Source organism: Notolepis coatsorum (assembly GCF_963971535.1).
Source record: "Notolepis coatsorum genome assembly, chromosome: 6".
Taxonomy (NCBI): domain Eukaryota; kingdom Metazoa; phylum Chordata; class Actinopteri; order Aulopiformes; family Paralepididae; genus Notolepis; species Notolepis coatsorum.
Genome location: NC_140170.1, coordinates 180,003,018 through 180,025,825, shown reverse-complemented (window position 1 = coordinate 180,025,825; position 22,808 = coordinate 180,003,018). Strand labels below are relative to the sequence as shown.

At 46.3% G+C, this 22,808-nt stretch overlaps 3 protein-coding genes across 3 annotated transcripts; all 3 read left to right on the top strand.

Annotated features, from left to right (window-relative positions):
- Positions 1 to 14,504: 14,504 nt before the first annotated feature.
- Positions 14,505 to 14,915, top strand: LOC311231007 (histone H3.2-like; the record flags this gene model as incomplete). Its single annotated transcript, XM_084317473.1, has 1 exon — positions 14,505 to 14,915. The coding sequence occupies one exon, from the start codon at positions 14,505 to 14,507 to the stop codon at positions 14,913 to 14,915; it is 411 nt and encodes a 136-aa protein (XP_084173599.1).
- A 923-nt stretch (positions 14,916 to 15,838) lies between these two features.
- Positions 15,839 to 16,213, top strand: LOC311231033 (histone H2B-like; the record flags this gene model as incomplete). Its single annotated transcript, XM_084317502.1, has 1 exon — positions 15,839 to 16,213. One exon carries the CDS (start codon positions 15,839 to 15,841, stop codon positions 16,211 to 16,213), a length of 375 nt encoding a protein of 124 aa, XP_084173628.1.
- Positions 16,214 to 21,873: 5,660 nt separating this feature from the next.
- LOC311231064 (histone H4) lies at positions 21,874 to 22,185 on the top strand (the record flags this gene model as incomplete). Its single annotated transcript, XM_084317534.1, has 1 exon — positions 21,874 to 22,185. One exon carries the CDS (start codon positions 21,874 to 21,876, stop codon positions 22,183 to 22,185), a length of 312 nt encoding a protein of 103 aa, XP_084173660.1.
- Between the last annotated feature and the right edge of the window lie 623 nt (positions 22,186 to 22,808).

The window sequence follows — 22,808 nt, the reverse complement described above, 5'->3', positions numbered from 1 at the left end:
AACACAATTGTACATTGAACTATTGACAAAACCATACTAGGTAAATGACTGTACATTGGAGGGGGTTGGAATGATTGGGTTAGGATATTTACAGGGGCCAGTGTTGAATTGCAGTCTCCCGTAGGTGTCCCTTGAGAGAGGTTTTGAAAGTGGGTAGTGATCCACATTCCTTTACAGCTTTGGGTAGGGCGTTCCACATTGATGTGGCATAATTGCGAAACGTGTTTAGTCCCTTATTTGAGCCGAATCTGGGTTTGACATGATTTGTGGAGCTCCCTCTGGTGTTGTGATCGTGGTATTCACTGACCTTTGGGAAGTATTTTGACATGTACATGGGTACCTTGGTCGTGTAGTGTATCTTGTAGACCAGGCCCATTGCAAGTTGTTGTACTCTGTCGTCTACTCTAAGCCATCCTAGGTTGTCGAAGTGGGCAGGGGTGAGGTGGGTTCTAGGAGTAAGGTCAAGCAGTAGTCTGACCAGTTTGTTTTGAGATGTTTGTAATTTTGTTTTTAGCGCCTTTGAGGTGCTTTGGTACCATGAGGTGCAAGCATAGTCGTAGTACCCCTGAATGAGTGCTCCTGCCAGAGTCTTCAGGGTGTTCTTGTTTACCAGAGAGGAGATCCGGTACAAGAATCGAGTTCGTTGGTTGACTTTTTTTATTACATTGGATGCCATTTTGTCACAGGAGAGATTAGCCTCTAGGATGGACCCCAGGTAGGTAATTTCATCTTTCCTTGTGACAATATTGTCACCCACTGTAACTGAGAAGCCGTCGGTCTTGCTGAGTTTGTTATTTGAACCGAAGAGAATGGACTCTGTTTTGCCCATGTGTAATGATAGTTTGTTATCAGCGAGCCATATGCAGATTCTGCCTAGTTCCGAGCTGAGGGTTTTTTCAACCTGTAACTTGTTCTTGTCAGAGACCAGCAGGGCTGAGTCGTCCGCAAACAGGAACAAGTTGCAGTCACAAGCTGACGACATGTCATTTGCATAAATTAGGAACAGTAGCGGTCCTAGTATGCTTCCTTGTGGAACACCACAGCTCACTGTGAGGGGGGGGGATAGGGTACCGTTTACCTCCACCATCTGTTCCCTCCCCTCAAGGTAGGATTGCATCCAGCTCACTGATAGACTATCAAAACCAATTGCTTTTAGCTTGTCAATCAGAATGGAGTGATTGACCGTGTCAAAGGCCTTTTGTAGGTCCAGCATGACCATGCCGCAGTATTTGCCTGCGTCCACCTCTTGTTTGATGTGGTCATTCAAATAGAGAAGGCATGTGTCAGTGGAGTGGGATGTTCTGAAGCCAGATTGGAATTCGTAGATTAGATTTTTTTCCGCTAGGTACTTTTCGACCTGTTCGTAGACTATTTTTTCCATGACTTTCGAGATGGAGGTGAGAATAGAAACAGGGCGGTAGTTGCCTGGGTCTAATTTGCTGCCCTTTTTGTGCAGAGGGGTCACCCTCGCAATTTTGAAGTCCTTGGGGACGTGTCCCTGTTTTATGGAGAGGTTTATTATGTGTGTGATGATTGGTGTGATGGCGGCTGCTGAGTCTCTGAGGAATTTGGAGGGGATGTTGTCATGGCCAGTGGCCTTGTTAGGTTGGAGGGCGCTCAGTTTATTGAGTACCTCATCTGTTGTTACCATTTCCAGCTTGAAGTCGTCCTTGCGGACCCCTAGGTTTTTGTAGAAAGCTACTATGTGTTCTACCCCATAAAGCCCTGAGTGGGAGGGTAGTTTGTTTACCAGTGTTGTGGCTATGTTTGTGAAGAAAATGTTTAAGTAATTGGCTACATCCAGCTTGTCTGTGATGAGCGTGTTGTCAGTTTTTATGTTTATGTTTGAGAATCTGGTTTTAAGTTTTTTACTGCATCCTAGTTGATTATTGAGTAATTTCCAAAGTTCACGTGGTTTGTTTTTGTTTTCCTCAGTTTTGTCATTGATGAAATTCTTTTTTGCAGTTTTGATCATGGAGTTTACGTCGTTTCTTAGTCTGTTTCTTTCTAGTTTGAGTTCAGTCACGTGGGCTTGGAGTTCACTGCTCGTGCTTTTAGTAAGCTTTGACTGACTTTTACGAAACTCAGAGCATTTTTTGTCTCTGGTTTTCATAGCGGCCAGTATTTCGGAGTGCATCCACGGCTCAGCGCGATTTTTTACCCTGGTGGTTCTTAGGGGGGCCATGTCGTTTAGTATTGCTGAGAATTTGGTTTTGAAACCAAGCCATGTTTCGTCAACCAGTGTACCATTGAGTTCATCTGACCAGTCCAGACTCTCCAGTTCAAGGTTGAAGGCCTCGCTAGAGTAGGTTTTGAGGTCTCTAGATGTGACTGTTTTGTGGCAGCCAGCCTTTTGTTTTAGTTTTTTTCGGGTACAGAATATCATATAATGATCACTTAACCCACATGCTATAACCCCTTTATTTGAGATCTTGGACTTGTCGGAGGTCAGAATGAGGTCAATGGTAGTCTGAGTTGATTCACATACACGTGTGGGTTGGGTGATTAGCTGGCTGAGGCCATGCAGATCACAAAACCTACTGAAGGCCTTGAAGACGGGTGCATCTTTTCGTTGCATATCCGTGTTCCAGTCTCCAATAAGAATTTTGTCTACATCCTCAACTCCAGCTAAACACCCATCCATTGTATCATAAAAGCCACTATGATCTGGCGGCCTGTAGACTGTGCCAACCAGTAGGGATTTCGCCCTTTCGAATAGGATTTCCACCCATACAGTTTCAATTGATTTATGATTCAGGTCATTTCTGTTGATGAATTTGGTGTCCTTGTGTATGTACATACAGACACCACCTCCATGTTTGTTCCTATCATTCCTGATTATTGAGTAGTTCTCAATCTCTATCTCTGGATCTTTTACAGAATCGTCGAGCTTAGTTTCTGAGAAGCACAGTATGTTTGCCTTACCATTTATGAATATTTGCTTGATTTCATCCAATTTGTTTTTTAAGCTGTTAATGTTAATGTGAAAAATGTTCAGTCCATTGGCGTTGGTTATTTCATTGATGTTGGCAGGTTCGAAATATTGTCCGTTTGTGATCTGTTCCTCTGTGTTGTTGTGGGTGGGAAGGGGGGAGGGGGGCGTCGGGTCCCGCGCCGTGTCGGAACAACAAAGAAGGGGGGAGGGGGGTGTCGGGTCCCGCGCCGTGCTGGGACAACAAAGGACTCGTTCCTGGTTGTTTTTGTTGTTAGCTCTGCTAGCTAGCCGGCTATCGGGCGTCGAGATGTTTACATCCCGCGTCGAGATGGTCGTCATGGTTTCGACCCTCGGTTCACCTCCTCTCGTCACTGCCTCACGTGTGCTCGTCTGCTGCGGCGTCATTGGGGAAGCGTTGCCGTCCGCGCAGTAGATGTAGCCACAGGTTGCGTTGTTGATGCTGTTGGTCGCGATGGGAACCTCCATCGCTTCTTGCTGTAGTCTCTGGTTCCGTGTCATTACGGGACCAGGGTTCTGATGTATGTCACCCGACATGAGCAGATATAATAAAAACATTGATCTCTTATTACACTTGCCTGCCGGGGGTAATTTCTTTCGTTCCGGATTTGCAGTAAGTACTGCGTGGATCGCCGAGGCTCCGAAGGGTGGATGTTTCCTCTCCGTGCCCGTTAACAAGTAGAAGTCGCAATGGGACTGTTGATTTACGTTTTCGCTACCCTCCACTTCTGTCTGGAGTTGCTGCTTGAGTTGTGAATTCAGGTACAAATCCATAATCCACAGGAGGGAAAGTAGAAAATGCGCAAAGTACTTTGTTGTTGCTGTTCTGCTTTACTCTCTTAAATTAAACGAGTATCTATAAATGAGTACTACTACTAATAATAATGCTGATCAGGTGTTACAGGTATAAAGACACTATGGTAGTAAGTCATACTGGCCAGTGATATAAGGTAAGGGATATATTATATAGTCACACAAGTATATACAAAAGATTATATGAATATAGAATATAGTTTGAGGTAGGTGTGTAAGGCAGTTATAGACAGTGAAATGCAGGAGTTTGAACAGTATGGATAACAGATCCTAGAGTATAGGCAATCAGGTATAGGCACTATTAACTTTTAACTATTATTTAACTGACTAGAAGCCAAAGCTATAATTATAATTTTAGGTTATTGTATTATATGAATGTTTATATGTTTATTTTTATAACCTTACATTGAAACGGCATTAGGAATATTGATTGGATTTAGATAGTCATTGAACCGATCGCTAATAAAAAAATATAAAAAAATACCCGAGAATAGCCGGGCGTGGCACTCAACGGTTGGGGCGTAAACCCGAATAATCTCGGGCGTGGCACTCAAAGTGCATTGCTGCATTATTTTGAATAACTGATTTAGTCCAGAACTCCATTGCTGTCTGTTCTGTTAGAATTCCATAGGTGTAGTTTGGGGCAATAACAATGGTGAAAGTAAGTCATTCTTATATATAAGGTACTTCATATTGGCTAAGTTCTAGTCAGTTAAATTAATACTCTAGGATATGTTATCCATACTGTTTGAACTCTGTTGCCTACTGCCTTACACTGTAATCACTACAGGGTAGAATATAGTTTGAGGCTCAAACTATATTCTACCCATGTAACTTGTAACTGAGGGGTACAATTCCCTGACTGTATTACTAGATATGATACTTACTACCACTACCTTTGTACTTAATATTCGGCCACCCAGTACACGGCATAAATATATTATCATGAACACTCTCACGTAGATGAAACGGATCCAACACAAATGTACGAATTAGAAACAGGTCTTTATTTCTACACAGCGATGGTGTGTAGAATAAGCACTTAATCACTTAATTACATTTATGAATTGAAATAGTATGCACTTTTATGGCAAGGAGTATTCGTCGGTATATCAATAGAGAATGTCCAATCTCTGAAGGCGCAGGTGGTAAATATACGACCTGGAATAGTTAAGGAATAACAGCAATGATACTTTAATGATTATAAGACTGGATACACTAAGGGGGGGGGGTTAATCCGGTCGCTTGTAAGGCGACAGGAGTAGGAGGGGGGGGGGGTAGAATCCGGCTGCCTCGTCCGGCCAAGGGTATCCCAGGTGAACCCACTGTAGTGCCGTTCAATGCGCCGGCGATCCTTGGACCACAGATGAAAGCAGGTGGACTATTTGTGGGCCGGCTCTCTCCGGTCCACGGGGGAGAGACGTGAAGCGACCTCGTCTTGCAGAGCGTCTCCTCACCTTGCGTCCTCTCCAGGGGGGGGGGGTTCCAACACACGGCAGTGTCGGGGGTCTTTATCCATGGAATAATCAAAGTATCCAAAGCATAATCCGTGCCTGGGAAGGCGGGCTGTCGTCGGTAGAATAATCCGGTATACAGGTCCACTCGCTCGTCGGCTCTGGGGCTCCTCGGGTGCAGCTTCACATAGGGTCAACCACCCTGGGTAAGCAGCCAGTTCTCTGCCCGAAACGATGGGGTACTGATTACGGTAGTATTCTCACCGCACGAAGCACTATATATTAACAGACTATTATTAGCTTAATAGACTACGTCCAACTCGACGATATAGTGCCAAATATGACTATTCAAATATTAATATACACGATGTCTCAATACCGATGGTAGGCGAACTTGGCCTTACTCCCACACGTGGCGTCGCGGGGAGGCTTTACGTCTGTGACTCTATTGGAGGGTAAGAAACTGGACTGAAAAGAAAGTCCTACTTTAGTAGCGCAGTATATATACGCACTATGAACAAATAGTCCCATTAGTGGTGCGGTAGCCAAATTCCTACGCGGAACTAGGACTTGTTCGTACATGTCGAGCGGTACGTTTGAACTGGGTCTGAGGGGTATGGCAGCCTGGCACCAAGGTCTCGACCAATAGTAGAATGGAGACTATTATGGGATGTTCAGTAGGCTAGAATGGATATTCAATGCATACTGTACAAGGAATATACAAGGGATATCAGGGAATATTAGAGAATATACAAATACAATTAAATATATATATATAAATAAATATATATATTCGGTTTAATCTGGCCCTTCACAACAGCCACCCCCTGAATAGGTCCCGGACCTAATCAGTTAAACAGAGACAGATTAATCGCGTTGTCTATTTACACATAAGGGTTTGCTGTAGGGGTCAGTCAACTTCACAAAGTCATAGGGTTGTAGGGTCATGGTCATCATCGATTGTGTCTGGGAGTCGGGGCAGTTCTATGAGCCTCGCCACGGGACGGGTGTAAGTGCGACCCTGGACGAGCACTTCAGCTGCTCGGACCTTGCCGTCGGCACCGGTGATCACTTTGCTTACGCGGCCGGCCGGCCACATAGCTCTGGGCAGTGATTGATCAATAATCATGACGACTGTTCCTTCTGTCAAATTGTCTCTCTCCTTTACCCACTTCTGGCGGGTCTGTAGAGACGGTAGGTAGTGCAGTAGGAAACTGTTCCAAAACTTGTCGGCTAATACTTGGCTGTACCTCCACATTCGTCGGCCGTTCGCTTCTTCAGGCCGGTACATTGTCTGTGGTAATGCAGGATCTAGCCGCCCCATCAGGAGTGTGTTGGGGGTAACTGGGTCGATATCCGCCACATCACTGGAGACATATCCGAGGGGCTTCGAGTTAAGTACTCCCTCAATCTCCGTGAGGACTGTCATTAGGACTTCTTCCGCCACAGTCTGGGCCCCAAGTACTGCGTACAGGGCTGTCTTTATGGAGCGCACTTCTCGTTCCCAAGTGCCACCGAAGTGGGGTGCGTTTGGGGGGTTGAATTGGAAATCAACCTGTGCTGGAGCGAGGTGGGTCTTAAGTTCTGGGCCCATAGCTTGGAAGCTCTCTCTCAGCTCTCTTTCGCCGCCTTTGAAGTTTGTCCCATGATCGGACAATAGGGTAGACGGTCTTCCTTTCCGTGATGTGAATCTTCGGAAGGCCATAAGGAATGAGTCTGTGCTCATGGTCGGGAGAAGCTCGATGTGTATCGCTCTGGTGGTCATGCATTTGAATACAATACCCCACCGCTTCTCGGTTCCTCTTCCTTTCTTTATGTGCAGCGGGCCAAAGCAGTCCATACCCGTTGAGTGGAATGGCTTGTCACCGATTCGGAGGCGACATGGAGGAAGGTCAGCCATCCTTGGTATGCTTGGCTGCGCGCGCCACTTGCGGCAGTCTAGACATGTTCGCTGGAAGCGTCGTACCGCCTCTCTTCCTTGTAGGATCCAGTAACGACGTCTGATTTCCGCGAAGACTCTTTCTGCTCCTGCGTGATGTACATCCTCATCGTATTTCTTTATAATCAGCTCTGTGACCTTGTGTCGGCTGTTCAATACGATCGGGTATTTAATGTCATCCGGTAGATTGGGGGCTCTGCGTAGGCGACCACCCACTCTGATGAGGGTATGAGCGTCGCTCTCGGGGGCCAGGTGAATTAATCTGCTGTCGGATGGGACGGGCTTTCCTCCCTGTAGACAGGCCAATTCATCGGGGAACGAGTCTCTCTGGGCTCGCTGCAGTAGAAGCAATTCTGCTTCCTCGTAGTTAGCTGCTGACATATCAGCGGGGGACTTGCACTCCGGGTGGTACCGCAGGAATGTTCTTTGTTGTGCACTCTCTATGGACGTGCAATCGTCTATGTTAGGGTCGGTGGAGGCTACGGTGCTCAATCCACAGAACACAGACTTCTTAATTTCCACCTCCTCTGGACTTGCTTCCCTCGGGATAGGCATGGGCCACTGTCCTTCCGGGAGTCTTAGGAATGCGGGGCCGTCACTGTAGACATTGCGACGGGTGAGGTCATCCAGGGGGATCCCCCGGGTGATGACGTCAGCTGGGTTCTGTTTTGTATCAACGTAGCGCCACTCTGTTTCTCCGGTTAACTCTTCGGTTAAGTCTTGAATCTCGGTGACTCTGACTCCCACGAAGACTTTGTACTTGCATGAGTCCGATTTGATCCAGGCGAGTACCGTCGTGGAATCTGACCACAGGATTGTTCTAGACACCGGTATGGTGAGCTCACGTTGGATGAGCGTGGCTAGGTGCGCTCCGGCTAGGGCTGCGCAGAGCTCTAGACGTGGGATAGATTGTTGCTTGCGTGGGGCTATTCTCGAGCGGGCGAGGACAAATGCTGTGTAGATCTCTCCCCCCTGGTCTTGGGCCCGCAAGTAGGCTACTGATCCGTATGCGACCTCTGAGGCGTCACTGAAGACGTGTAAGTCCATTTTACATGTCTCTGGCCTCACCGTGGGTGGGAAGTAGCTTCGGCGCATATTAACGCCTGGGAGTGAGTGGAGCTCCATCTCCCACTCTCTCCAGGTGGATGCAAGTTGTGCGGGAATGGGGTCGTCCCAGCCCTGGTCCTTGTCCCACAATGCTCGTACAATCATTTTTGCCCTGGTGGTGTACGGTAGAATACATCCTAGCGGGTCATATTGTCGGGCGAGTGTTGTGTACACACTCCGTCTGGTGGTCGGCGCCGCCGCCGGCCTTCCCTGCTCCGTAGTCAGGGGCTTGTGTCTGTAGTGAAGCGAATCTGTTTTGAATCGCCACACCAATCCCAGGGTCATCTCCTGGGCTTCTCCCGGGATTGTAGCCATCCAGGTCTCGCTGCTGGCTGCCTTGTCCTCGGAGGAGAGGCTGCGCAGTACTTGCGGATCGCTGCTGGCCCACTGCCTGAGATCAAAGCCGCCTTTGATCAATGAGGCGCGGAGTTTAATCAGGAGAGCCTCGGCTTCTTCCTGGGTTGAAAGGCTTTGTAGACAGTCGTCTACGTAGAAGCTGTTCTTTACACTGTGTCGGACCTCTTCGTCCGCTGCTGGGTCCTCTGCTACATGTTTCTGTAGTGCAAATGTCGCACAGCAGGGGCTGCACGTCGTTCCGAAGGGGAGGACTTCCCATTGGTAGATGGCTGGGTGCTCATCTCCTGGCTTCTCTCTCCATAGGAACCGTAACAGGAGCTTGTCCGCCTCTACTAATCTCACCTGCAGGAACATTCCTTTAATGTCCCCGCTGATGGCCACCTTTTCCTGGCGGAAGCGGAGTAGAACGCCGAGTAGGGAGGGGCCGAGTGTGGGACCGGGCAGTAACTCTTTATTCAGATTTTGGGATCCGATCTGGTAGCTGCAGTTAAATACTATGCGGTCTTTACCGTTGTGATGGACCTTGTGGTGGGGCACGTACCACGATTCAGTGGTCTGGTCAGCCTCTTTAATGTCCATCTTTGTGACGTGTCCCGCTGTGATGAGCTTCTCAATCTCAGCGCGGTATACACTCTCTTGGGCGGGGTTCTTGGCTAAGCGCCGCTCCGTGTTCAGCAGGTACCGTTCTGTGGCGTCTGTCTTGGCGTGGAAAGTAGGCATTCCTTCTCGCCGCAGGAGTGGCGTGGCGTATCTCAACACGCCGTTGACCGGGACTCTCTTGGTCCCTGTCTCGAGGAGGTGAATGGCGTAAATGTCATCTTTAGAGCGAATGTCTTTCTTTCCGTTCTTAAAGGGCATTTGTTCCAAGGTCCATAGCCGCTCTACGTGTTGCAGGAGTGCGGTTTCTCCCTCTGTGACTCGGGAGTGGAGACATCTAGTGGCTGTACTTCGGTTGAGAGATTTGGCGAGCGGGCCTTGGAGAGTCCATCCCAAACGGGTCTCGACTGCTGCAGGGCAGCCTCGGGGTCCGGTATGAACCCGGTCTATCGGGACAATGAGGTCTGCATGGTCGGAGCCTATCAACAGGGTCGGCATAGCATTGTCTATGAGCGGGATCGGTAACTTGCGCAGATGTGCATATTTCTCCATCAGCTTGGCGATGGGGTATGTGTACCGCGACAGTCCTATTTCTTGGCTGGTGAAAGCGTCTGCAATCTGGTACCGTCGCTCAGGCTGGCCGCTTGCTGCGATAGAGAATGAGACATTCTCGCCCTTTATCGTCTTCAAATCTCGTCTTATTGTCCGAATTGTCATTTGGGTTTCGCTTCCCCGCAGCCCTAGCTGGGCCGCAGCGGAGGCGAGCAGCAGGGTCTTCTCTGACCCGTCATCGAGGACGGCGTAAGTGTCCAGGACTTTATTCTGGTAGCTTAGTGTCACACGCACTACTTTTAGGAGTACTCGGGCTCCACTGCTGCTGGCGGGATCGATGTACATGACGCTCGCTTTGCGGCTGGATGGTGCAGGTGAAGGGCGCCGTCTGTTACTGTCGTGAAGTATGTCCAGATGGGCTCCATCGCACTTGGTGCACCTTTTCTTTAAGCGGCATTCGGCTGCCATGTGTGAGCGCGCGCAGCGAAAACAGCGCTTGTTGGACTTTATCCATTGACCTGCTTCCTCCGCGTTCAGCTTGGGGAAGGAGTCACATTGCGCTAGCCAGTGTTCTTTCTCACAGTAGGGGCACACTATCTTCCACTTCTCCATTCTGGAGGGGGTACTGTGGCTCCTGCTGCTCGGTACTGACTCCGATTGGTGCATCACAGTCACCGATCTTCTTCCATCATTTAGTCGTCTGGTTCCTTCTCTGGAGCCAGGGGTGCTCCGTCCGAATGTATCTAGCCGTAGGCTGCTGACTTCTCTCGCCAGGAAGTCTGCTAGATCGAGGAGGTTCGGTTCGGGGCCATTCGGGTCTCTGTGGTCCCTCTGCCGCCTAAAGCGCTCCTGACGAGCGGGCGGCAGCTTCTCCAGGATCCTTTCCACATTTGAGTTGGCGTAAAGTTCATGCCTCCCCTTCTCTCTTTGCGCTCCCAACATCCCTACCAGGGACTGCACTCTGATGGACAGGTCGTCCAGTGCTCGATTGTCTATTGCTGGGGGTAAGCGGTCGATGTGTCGGATCTCCTGGATCACGTAATCCCATATGCGCCCATACCTCTGGTCCAATGCTACCAGCGCTGCTGTGTATGGGGTGGTGGAAGTCGCGTAGGCGAGCGCTATATTATGTGCGCGGGGTACCTTTAAGTGCTTCAGTAGGATGGCGTATTTGTGGCGTTCATCCAATACATCCACCAACATGGTCTCCAGACACATGCGGAGTTCTGTATACTGGGCCCGGTTCTCTTGGGTGAAGTCGGGTACCATAGGCGTGCCAATGTATGACGCTGACTGTGGATACATCGGCGAGCGTTGGGGGAGAGGCCTCCTAGGCGAGTCTCCTCCCGCTCCTTGGTATGGGCTGGTACCGGCAGTGTACCATGGCCCGCTTGTCCAGGTGCTGTTCCTCGGTGCGGGTCGTGCGTCGTGCTCACCCGTGTATAGAGTCGGGGGTCTGTAGCGCAGCTCCGCGGGAGTATAGCCTGGGCTGTACCGGACCTCCTGGTCCGGTAGAGTACTGTGCTGTCTTCGGGCGTGGTTCTCCTCCTCTTCCTCTTCGTCTTCAGTTAGGTCATCCAGTGCTTGTAGTCTCTGGTTTAGCCTCTCCACAGGATATGCTGCTCCTTCCCGGTTGCTAGGTCTCGCTTGGACCGGTGGGGGGAGGTGGTCTGTGGGGGGTATAGACCTCGTCTGTTGGTTAAGTTCAGGGTTGTTTACTCGGCTAGGGGATGCCGCCCTGGAGGTGTGTCTAGACGAGTTCCTGGAGCCTCTGGCGGAGGGAGAGGGTGTTGTCCGTCTGATCAGCTGTTCTATTAGTTGCGACTGCTGTCTGTCGCACGCTGCGTCCCGTTGAGCACCGGCTCGTTCTCGGGCCACATTCTCTTCCATCTGAATGCGTCTTATTTCTAGACGTATCTGCTCGTGTTCGCTTCGCTGCTGGATCTGCAGTCGGTCGCGTTCAGCAGCGGCGTTCAGGCTGATGAGGAAGGCCTGCTGTAGGGTCCTCTCTGCCTCTGGAGAAGGCGGTAGTATAGGGGAGCCTTCCCTCGGGGTACTCCTTGCGGAGCCTTGGAGCTCTATCTCCACGGTGCTCTCCCCGTCTTCTTCCGTGCCGAGTTCTCTCTCGGTAGCGTTGTATTCCTCCCGGGACTCATCGGGGACTACTTCTTCAGTACTGGCGGGGTGTGAAGTCATGTCTGGTTCCCACTGGTCCCCACCGTGAACTTGGTCAGTTACATTAGAGCCCGTAGGGGCCTCTATGGTCGGGGTAGTCTGGGCGTTGGGGTTAGACATACTTTTACTTTCTAGTTTTACCGCGTTTACTGTTAGTAGAAGACTAGGTTGTTGACTGACAGCGTAAGCCTCTAAGTACTGAGGGAGCCGTCGTTCGCGCTGAGGGCGTTGGTTAGGAGGATCGTTTCGTGGAGTGTTCATCATAGGCCATTTCAATATTAATAACACTATATTAATATTACACTAATTACCATCCGGCTCGAAGGACCAATTGTAACTGAGGGGTACAATTCCCTGACTGTATTACTAGATATGATACTTACTACCACTACCTTTGTACTTAATATTCGGCCACCCAGTACACGGCATAAATATATTATCATGAACACTCTCACGTAGATGAAACGGATCCAACACAAATGTACGAATTAGAAACAGGTCTTTATTTCTACACAGCGATGGTGTGTAGAATAAGCACTTAATCACTTAATTACATTTATGAATTGAAATAGTATGCACTTTTATGGCAAGGAGTATTCGTCGGTATATCAATAGAGAATGTCCAATCTCTGAAGGCGCAGGTGGTAAATATACGACCTGGAATAGTTAAGGAATAACAGCAATGATACTTTAATGATTATAAGACTGGATACACTAAGGGGGGGGTTAATCCGTTCGCTTGTAAGGCGACAGGAGTAGGAGGGGGGGGGGGGGGGTAGAATCCGGCTGCCTCGTCCGGCCAAGGGTATCCCAGGTGAACCCACTGTAGTGCCGTTCAATGCGCCGGCGATCCTTGGACCACAGATGAAAGCAGGTGGACTCTTTGTGGGCCGGCTCTCTCCGGTTTACGGGGGAGAGACGTGAAGCGACCTCGTCTTGCAGAGCGTCTCCTCACCTTGCGTCCTCTCCAGGGGGGGGGGGTTCCAACACACGGCAGTGTCGGGGGTCTTTATCCATGGAATAATCAAAGTATCCAAAGCATAATCCGTGCCTGGGAAGGCGGGCTGTCGTCGGTAGAATAATCCGGTATACAGGTCCACTCGCTCGTCGGCTCTGGGGCTCCTCGGGTGCAGCTTCACATAGGGTCAACCACCCTGGGTAAGCAGCCAGTTCTCTGCCCGAAACGATGGGGTACTGATTACGGTAGTATTCTCACCGCACGAAGCACTATATATTAACAGACTATTATTAGCTTAATAGACTACGTCCAACTCGACGATATAGTGCCAAATATGACTATTCAAATATTAATATACACGATGTCTCAATACCGATGGTAGGCGAACTTGGCCTTACTCCCACACGTGGCGTCGCGGGGAGGCTTTACGTCTGTGACTCTATTGGAGGGTAAGAAACTGGACTGAAAAGAAAGTCCTACTTTAGTAGCGCAGTATATATACGCACTATGAACAAATAGTCCCATTAGTGGTGCGGTAGCCAAATTCCTACGCGGAACTAGGACTTGTTCGTACATGTCGAGCGGTACGTTTGAACTGGGTCTGAGGGGTATGGCAGCCTGGCACCAAGGTCTCGACCAATAGTAGAATGGAGACTATTATGGGATGTTCAGTAGGCTAGAATGGATATTCAATGCATATTGTACAAGGAATATACAAGGGATATCAGGGAATATTAGAGAATATACAAATACAATTAAATATATATATATAAATAAATATATATATTCGGTTTAATCTGGCCCTTCACAACATAACTCTTGTGTGCATGTATAGTATATATATAAATCCACTTATGTCTGAATACACCTGCTGCATATCATCTTTTTTATATACCTTAACTTATACCACTGGTCAGTATGACTTACTACCATAGTGTATTTATACCTATAACACTGTACATACTGATCAGCATTATTACAATACTCTGTATAGTACTCATTTATTATACTTCAGTTTAATCCTATTGCACTTTACTTTTACATTTGTACTCTAGAAAGACGCCAATTTATTTTCGTTGTACTATATAATGACAATTCATTTTAATCTAATCTGATCTAAAATAGTCAAATTAAAACTAATTTGGCTGGAACGCTCTCGACGAATGTAAATATAAGGAGTCAAACAAGGCACTTATTGTAGAAGCAAACATTTTCTCCACAAATATTCTATATGGAATTCCGATTAAACTTATTAGTTGCTCCCAGCTCGAAACTGTATGTGGAGAGGAGTCAGGACAGTATACATTTAACTTATAATAGGCATGGTTATAGATGTTGTAGAAGTATTGCTTTCTTGGTAATAGAAAGACGTTTTGTTGGCGGTTTTTCCAAAAGACCAGTCCACCAATAACCTCGTTCCCAGTTGTATCTCCCTGAAGTCCTCCAATAACCCTGTGAGGTGTAGGCGGAGTAACGACCTCACAGAGAGGAGACCAATCAGAAACTACTGCGCCTCCGCGTTAGTAATATAAGGCCAGAGTTTCTACACAGTAGCGTATTATTCTTTTTGAATTGAAGACTGAAACATAGTGTCTCATAATGGCCAGAACTAAGCAGACAGCTCGTAAGTCCACCGGTGGCAAAGCCCCAAGGAAGCAGCTCGCCACCAAGGCTGCCCGTAAGAGCGCACCCGCTACCGGCGGCGTGAAGAAACCTCATCGTTACAGGCCCGGTACCGTGGCGCTGAGAGAGATCCGTCGTTACCAGAAGTCCACCGAGTTGCTGATCCGCAAGCTGCCTTTCCAGCGCCTGGTCAGAGAAATTGCCCAGGACTTCAAGACCGACCTGCGCTTCCAGAGCTCTGCTATCATGGCTCTTCAGGAGGCCAGTGAGGCTTATCTGGTCGGTCTGTTTGAGGACACCAACCTGTGCGCCATCCACGCCAAGAGGGTGACCATCATGCCCAAAGACATCCAGTTGGCCCGCCGCATCCGTGGAGAGCGAGCTTAAATCAACCTGTTGACTAGTTGTTCCCCTAAAGGCTCTTTTAAGAGCCACCTCAATAATCATGAATGAGCCCAGTTTCCTTATTTTAACTATGTTCTGATTCCACGTGGATGAAGTTGGTGATGTGTAATACGATCGAAGTTCAATACAGAGTAAACTGAATGATTCATAACTCGACCAGGCAAGACGTAATATTTAAGTCATATGTTCATATTCAGTTAGTCTTTTCTCGGATCCATTAGTTCACTGCTGACTAGTAATAAATGACCCATATGGTTGAAAATAAATACAATCCGGATTCTCAGTTTGCTCCAGAGCCTTGTCTGGAGTTCATTTTGGTTGAGCCTGCATGCTTTACCCATTTCCAAAATAGTCAGTGTGGTCCGGTACTGTCCATGGTGCTGAAATAGTGACTACAAGTAGCGAATCCACACTTCCAAACAATCTCGAGATAACGAAATAAATTAATCCGTTATCACAAATAAACTATTTGTTATGTCGAGTAAATGATAAAATGAATAGTAAATCAAATGTATGCATGGCCTCTTAGGGCTTCCGTATAATACACCTGCATATACTATTTTTTTTATATACTTGTGTGACTATATATAATATCCCTTACCTTATATCACTGGCCAGTATGACTTACTACCATAGTGTCTTTATACCTGTAACACCTGATCAGCATTATTAGTAGTAGTACTCATTTTCCTTTAACAGAGTAAAGCAGAACAAACTCATGGCTGAAACTCTTCTTCCCTCTACTGGCTAAATGAGAACCTAACTTCTATTAGCTTTACACACGTGCGCCACGCCCGACCAATCGTATCGTAGAAGCCACGCAGTACTATTTGCATCAACCTCCTACAAATAAGACAGGAAACCGTAAGCGAACGTCACCATTCGATTTTGATAAGCCGTCGAATATGCCTGAACCAGCCAAGCCAGCGCCCAAGAAGGGCTCCAAGAAAGCCGTCACCAAGACCGCTGCCAAGGGAGGCAAGAAGCGCAGAAAGTCCAGGAAGGAGAGTTATGCCATCTACATTTACAAAGTCCTGAAGCAGGTTCATCCCGACACCGGCGTTTCCTCCAAGGCCATGGGGATCATGAACTCCTTCGTTAACGACATCTTCGAGCGCATCGCTGGAGAAGCCTCGCGCCTGGCTCTCTACAACAAGCGTCGCACCATCACCTCCAGGGAGATCCAGACCGCTGTGCGTCTGCTGCTGCCCGGTGAGCTGGCGAAGCACGCTGTGTCTGAGGGAACCAAGGCTGTGACCAAGTACACTAGCTCCAAGTAAACTACCCTGTTCACTGAAGATTAACCCAAAGGCTCTTTTAAGAGCCACCCACTCTGTCCTGAGAGAGTTATTCCTATAATCGTGATCGCGATGTCCATCAAAGTGGTTGTTGAGTGCTGCCGGGTATTTGTCCTACATTTTCTTTGAACAGTTATCATGGTAGCGGGGTCTGTCGGGAGATGGAAGTTGTATGTTACTTATTGATTAAATGACTTACAGCTGTAATCATAGTTTGGATGGCTATTAAGTTGCAAATTATATTTACTAGTCAAAATCCTGTTAATTTAGGTTGTTGACAAGTAGCTAGATTGGATAGATACACATTTATACAGTTAAATAAATTAATATATCATCACCTGCCGTATTAGAACCCTGATCAATTCATTATTGGACTTTATAATACACATGGATAATGTTTATTTTAGCATTTTCAAAGTGGAAATTCTATTCCAAAAATAATACATTCCAGGCTAATTTAATTATAATGAAAAAGATGAACTACCCCATAGCCAAACACACGTCCTATGATTTCCAACAGTCAAGTGCAAATAGTATTCATTATTTGATCATATGAGCTCTGTATATATATTTCTGTACAATTTACAACCTTGCGTTGTATGTTGAATGCATTATTACAACAACAATAACCTTTTATAACGTTATTGTTGACATCAAACTCCAGCAATCAGAAGTCTAAAATCTGACTTCATAAGTAACCCTCAGCAATACTGATCATCTCCGGTCCCCTCTCCCTCCATGTTTAGCAGGATACACAGCCACCACATCTGGCTGAACGGTTACTCTGCTCAACAGGCATCCTCTGATAAACCACACCATGCTCTCTCCACTCGTAATGTTAATGCTTCAAATCTAGTCACAATTTCTCTAGATGTGTTTCTGTCATACAACATAAAATCACAGATTAGGGCCTAACTTTTCTGAACAGTATTTACTAATAAGGACACTTTTGATCAAACTGATCAGCAGCTCAATTGTTGCTTTTATGTTTCACAAGGTGCTCTGAATCTGCCCTTAAAAAAAATATTTTCTGTTTTACCATGGTACCAGTCATATAAATTATTTACCATGGTACAGCTATATAGTAAATGTAATGGAACCATTAATAACATGGTTATAACATGGTATAGTCCATTTTAAACCATGATATCAATGGTACATGGCATTATTTTTTATCATAGGAATGCCAGGATACATTTTTGTAAGAGATGTTTTCTGATGATGCTGAGTTGAGCCGATGGTTTACTCTTGTTTGGGTTACTAAACAGATGACACAGGACTGGGTCTCACCATGGGCCATGTGTATAAACCAATGCCCCACTATGGTACAGGTAGTAGAAACATAGTATGTTTCATTCCTTGAACCATTTCTTCAGAATGTATCAACATGTACTACACCAATAGACACTAACAATAGAGGCCTTGCATGGACTGTTTGTGTACTTCTTTCTTACAGTATGATTTTATTATGATCCCCATTAGCTGATGCAATCTTCCTGGGGTGACAATATACGTTCTATCAAACATATTACATGATACTGCATTCCTAAACATAATGGAATCATACATAGTACAATATACATTACATAACACTATATATTAAATATGCACTCAATTCACAAGCAGTGAGAAACCATATACTCTTACCACCTATTTATATAGGCTACTAATATTCCTGTCACTAAAAATACAATAAAGTAAAAATAAAAGTAACTATGGGTATGTGTGTGTCTACATGTACATAATATGCAGGCGTAGGGCTGTTAGATGTTGTTTCAGTTGTCTTTTAAAGCCTGTATATTGTAAACAAAAAGCTAAATGTATAGCTATGTTTCCTTTATACGGTTTTTACATACTTGTAAAGGTAGGACTAATTTTAGTTTTAATCCATATATAGGCCACATTATACCTACTTACTCAAACGAAGTCGAGGTCAGCCACACACGTGAATATTAAAGGCAACCAACTTGTGTTCGGCTTTTCTCTGATTGGCCGCGCCCCCCCCCCCCCCGCCCCCACGCGCAAGCAAGCGCAGCCGTCCCAAATGAAATCCAAAGAGCAAGCGCGGCAGCTTGGGCTGCTGTTCCAACGCACTTGTGTTGGGCTGCGGTAGCAGTGGAGCGCTGCTGACTGATTATTATGTTTCGCGTTTTTAACAACCAAAGTTAGATTCACTCGTCACTGTACATGTATAAACAAAGCCCACACAGTTATGAAATAATAAACACTGACTATCTGACTCTTACCAATAAACACTGTGTTAGGACTATAAACACTGTTAGGACTATCTGACTCTTAATAATAAACACTGTTACAGACTAGTGTTAGGACTATCTTGATTCACGCGTCACTACTGTAACTAGAAACTCTGGGTGTCACTGTACATCAGTAACGTTATTTCGCGTTTTTAACGTCAGCGGGGCGATGCGGTGGTTAGTCCCCGCTTCCGTGCACCGCCGCCGGCTCTACTCGGTCCAGCTCCAGCAGCAGCGACCGTGCTCCATTGTAAAGTAGCGATTTTTATTGTTTTGTCATGAAAACCCAATTACATAATCCAACATATGTGTAAAGAAACAACATATTCCAGTTAACGGTATATTTTTTAATGATTCATTACGGTATAAATTAGGTTAACTGGAGCTGTGGAGGCTGCTTGTTGAAGAGCCAGCGGGGCGATGCGGTGGTTAGTCCCCGCTTCCGTGCACCGCCGCCGGCTCTACTCGGTCCAGCTCCAGCAGCAGCGACCGTGCTCCGTTGTAAAGTAGCGATTTTTATTGTTTTGTCATGAAAACCCAATTACATAATCCAACATATGTGTAAAGAAACAACATATTCCAGTTAACGGTATATTTTTTAATGATTCATTACGGTATAAATTAGGTTAACTGGAGCTGTGGAGGCTGCTTGTTGAAGAGCCAGCGGGGCGATGCGGTGGTTAGTCCCCGCTTCCGTGCACCGCCGCCGGCTCTACTCGGTCCAGCTCCAGCAGCAGCGACCGTGCTCCGTTGTAAAGTAGCGATTTTTATTGTTTTGTCATGAAAACCCAATTACATAATCCAACATATGTGTAAAGAAACAACATATTCCAGTTAACGGTATATTTTTTAATGATTCATTACGGTATAAATTAGGTTAACTGGAGCTGTGGAGGCTGCTTGTTGAAGAGCCAGCGGGGCGATGCGGTGGTTAGTCCCCGCTTCCGTGCACCGCCGCCGGCTCTACTCGGTCCAGCTCCAGCAGCAGCGACCGTGCTCCGTTGTAAAGTAGCGATTTTTATTGTTTTGTCATGAAAACCCAATTACATAATCCAACATATGTGTAAAGAAACAACATATTCCAGTTAACGGTATATTTTTTAATGATTCATTACGGTATAAATTAGGTTAACTGGAGCTGTGGAGGCTGCTTGTTGAAGAGCCAGCGGGGCGATGCGGTGGTTAGTCCCCGCTTCCGTGCACCGCCGCCGGCTCTACTCGGTCCAGCTCCAGCAGCAGCGACCGTGCTCCGTTGTAAAGTAGCGATTTTTATTGTTTTGTCATGAAAACCCAATTACATAATCCAACATATGTGTAAAGAAACAACATATTCCAGTTAACGGTATATTTTTTAATGATTCATTACGGTATAAATTAGGTTAACTGGAGCTGTGGAGGCTGCTTGTTGAAGAGCCAGCGGGGCGATGCGGTGGTTAGTCCCCGCTTCCGTGCACCGCCGCCGGCTCTACTCGGTCCAGCTCCAGCAGCAGCGACCGTGCTCCGTTGTAAAGTAGCGATTTTTATTGTTTTGTCATGAAAACCCAATTACATAATCCAACATATGTGTAAAGAAACAACATATTCCAGTTAACGGTATATTTTTTAATGATTCATTACGGTATAAATTAGGTTAACTGGAGCTGTGGAGGCTGCTTGTTGAAGAGCCAGCGGGGCGATGCGGTGGTTAGTCCCCGCTTCCGTGCACCGCCGCCGGCTCTACTCGGTCCAGCTCCAGCAGCAGCGACCGTGCTCCGTTGTAAAGTAGCGATTTTTATTGTTTTGTCATGAAAACCCAATTACATAATCCAACATATGTGTAAAGAAACAACATATTCCAGTTAACGGTATATTTTTTAATGATTCATTACGGTATAAATTAGGTTAACTGGAGCTGTGGAGGCTGCTTGTTGAAGAGCCAGCGGGGCGATGCGGTGGTTAATCCCCGCTTCCGTGCACCGCCGCCGGCTCTACTCGGTCCAGCTCCAGCAGCAGCGACCGTGCTCCGTTGTAGAACGAAGCCCTTCAATGACAGAGCAATGACTTCGCGACAGCCATATTAGACACATCGCCATAATTTAAGATATAGTTTATGCATTCGCAAATATGAGAGTTCTGTCATTGAAGTGGGTGGTGGCAGCTTACTAACAGTAGCGATTTTTATTGTTTTGTCATGACCAAACATAATCCCAACATAGATAGGAGGTGTACTGTATGTCAAATGTCGGTCATGTGGTGGAAGTGTTTAGTACAGTCACACAACAGAACACCGCTGTAGACCAGCGCTTTTGCCGCGTCTCTCTTTGCGCGAGGGCGTGTGCTAGTGGATTGATTGATTCAGAGAAACGCTGAACACAAGTTGGTTGCCTTTAATATTCACGCCACCCACACTACAGGCCATCACCAAGGGCAAAGAAGATCAGGCCAGGGTCACGGTTGAGGCAGAACATTGCTGTAAGTGTGCTCAGTGCTTTCTGAAAGGACAGTTATGAAATATTAGTACACTACCCACAAAGAAGCTTTGTTCTGGTCAAATTACAGCATAGCATACTGTAAGGACAACAACAACAAGGTAGTCGGTCATGGCAGATACATGAGACTATCTCAGTGTAGCAACGCACAAGCATGCATTTATATCACATAAAAACAATATATTTCACTAGCAAGGCACAAGCATCCATTTATATCACATATACAAACAATATATCTCAGTAGCAATGCACTGAGCCACATGAAGTTGATAAAGACGGCTTCATGGGCCAAAACCAAATGTAGGGATCTGAGGTTTTTAATCAGAGCAAACATGGAAGAATGACACAGATTAACAGATGAGAATAGGTGGTAATTCAGTCATGTACTTGACTGACACGGTTCCCAGAGGAACACTGGTCTACTTCAGAAAAGGGGCCTGTCTGCTACAGGAACAATTCAGAAGAATCAAATTAGACGTTTTCTTTTCTTCATTGTCACACACACTTTGGGCCAGTGAAAAGGCAATGTGAATGTGGATGCAATTTTCATAATTTAAAAATAATCCTATGATTCTTATTGTTCTACGATCAATGAAGTCCGGTGGTGCACTACAGTGCACATTTTGTAAAATATGAACAGAGTTAAGTAAAAAAAAAAATATATATATATATATATATATATGTAAAATGTTTAAAAATAATAATACAAGTGACAACACTTTTCCCCCTGGGTCTCAGGATGATGCATTGTATTGGGAAAACAACACTTCCTCAAAACATGTTCAGACGTAAACCTCAAACCCTCCCTCCACATTTGTCCCTGCGCGCTTCTTGGTCTCAACCACGTCCTCAGAGAGGGTTCAAAGAAGCAGGCGGTTGGCAAATTGCTACATTCGTTTGTTTCCTTACAAACGTTACAATGAGTGGAAGAGGAAAGGGAGGTAAGGGACTTGGTAAAGGAGGCGCTAAGCGTCACCGCAAAGTGCTTCGTGACAACATCCAGGGAATCACCAAACCTGCTATCCGTCGTCTGGCTCGTCGTGGCGGAGTGAAGCGTATCTCCGGTCTAATCTACGAGGAGACTCGTGGTGTTCTCAAGGTCTTCCTGGAGAACGTGATCCGTGATGCCGTCACCTACACCGAACACGCCAAGAGGAAGACCGTCACAGCCATGGATGTGGTCTATGCTCTGAAGAGACAGGGACGCACTCTGTACGGCTTCGGCGGCTAGACTTCTATTCAAGCCTAACTATCCAAAACCCAAAGGCTCTTTTCAGAGCCACCCACATTGTCACTGAATGAGCACACTCTACATACGTTTATTTGTGAACAGTATTAAACTGAGTTGTCTCGGGCATAGCACCATTTGTTGTAATTTAATCCAGTCACTGATGCAATTCCTACGGTTCCTTACGTTGCTAGGTAATTCCTGCATTGTAAAACTTAATAATTATGATGGTGATTTCAATGGTGAAGACTAACGTGAAAGACGTTTCAGTGACTAGTACACTAGTCTCATCTCACGGCGGGGCTTCCTGAACATGTGAACAATTAAAATTAAATTGATATGCCTCAAGATTATTCGTACAACACATCTATTGACATCATACAATGCAATTACAGTACAATGTGTAAAGAAGGCATCAAACTATAGTGCAAATATAACAGTTAAATGCAATAGTAATATGCTGTATACAGGTGAATAAACTCGCTATAAAATATATAAATGAGTACAACTGAGTAATAGTGCTAAGCAGATGTATGTACTGTACAGAGTTGTAGTATTAATATGTACAGTGATACAGCTATAAAGACACTATAGTACATACTGGCAAGCAGGGTAACCAGTAAGAG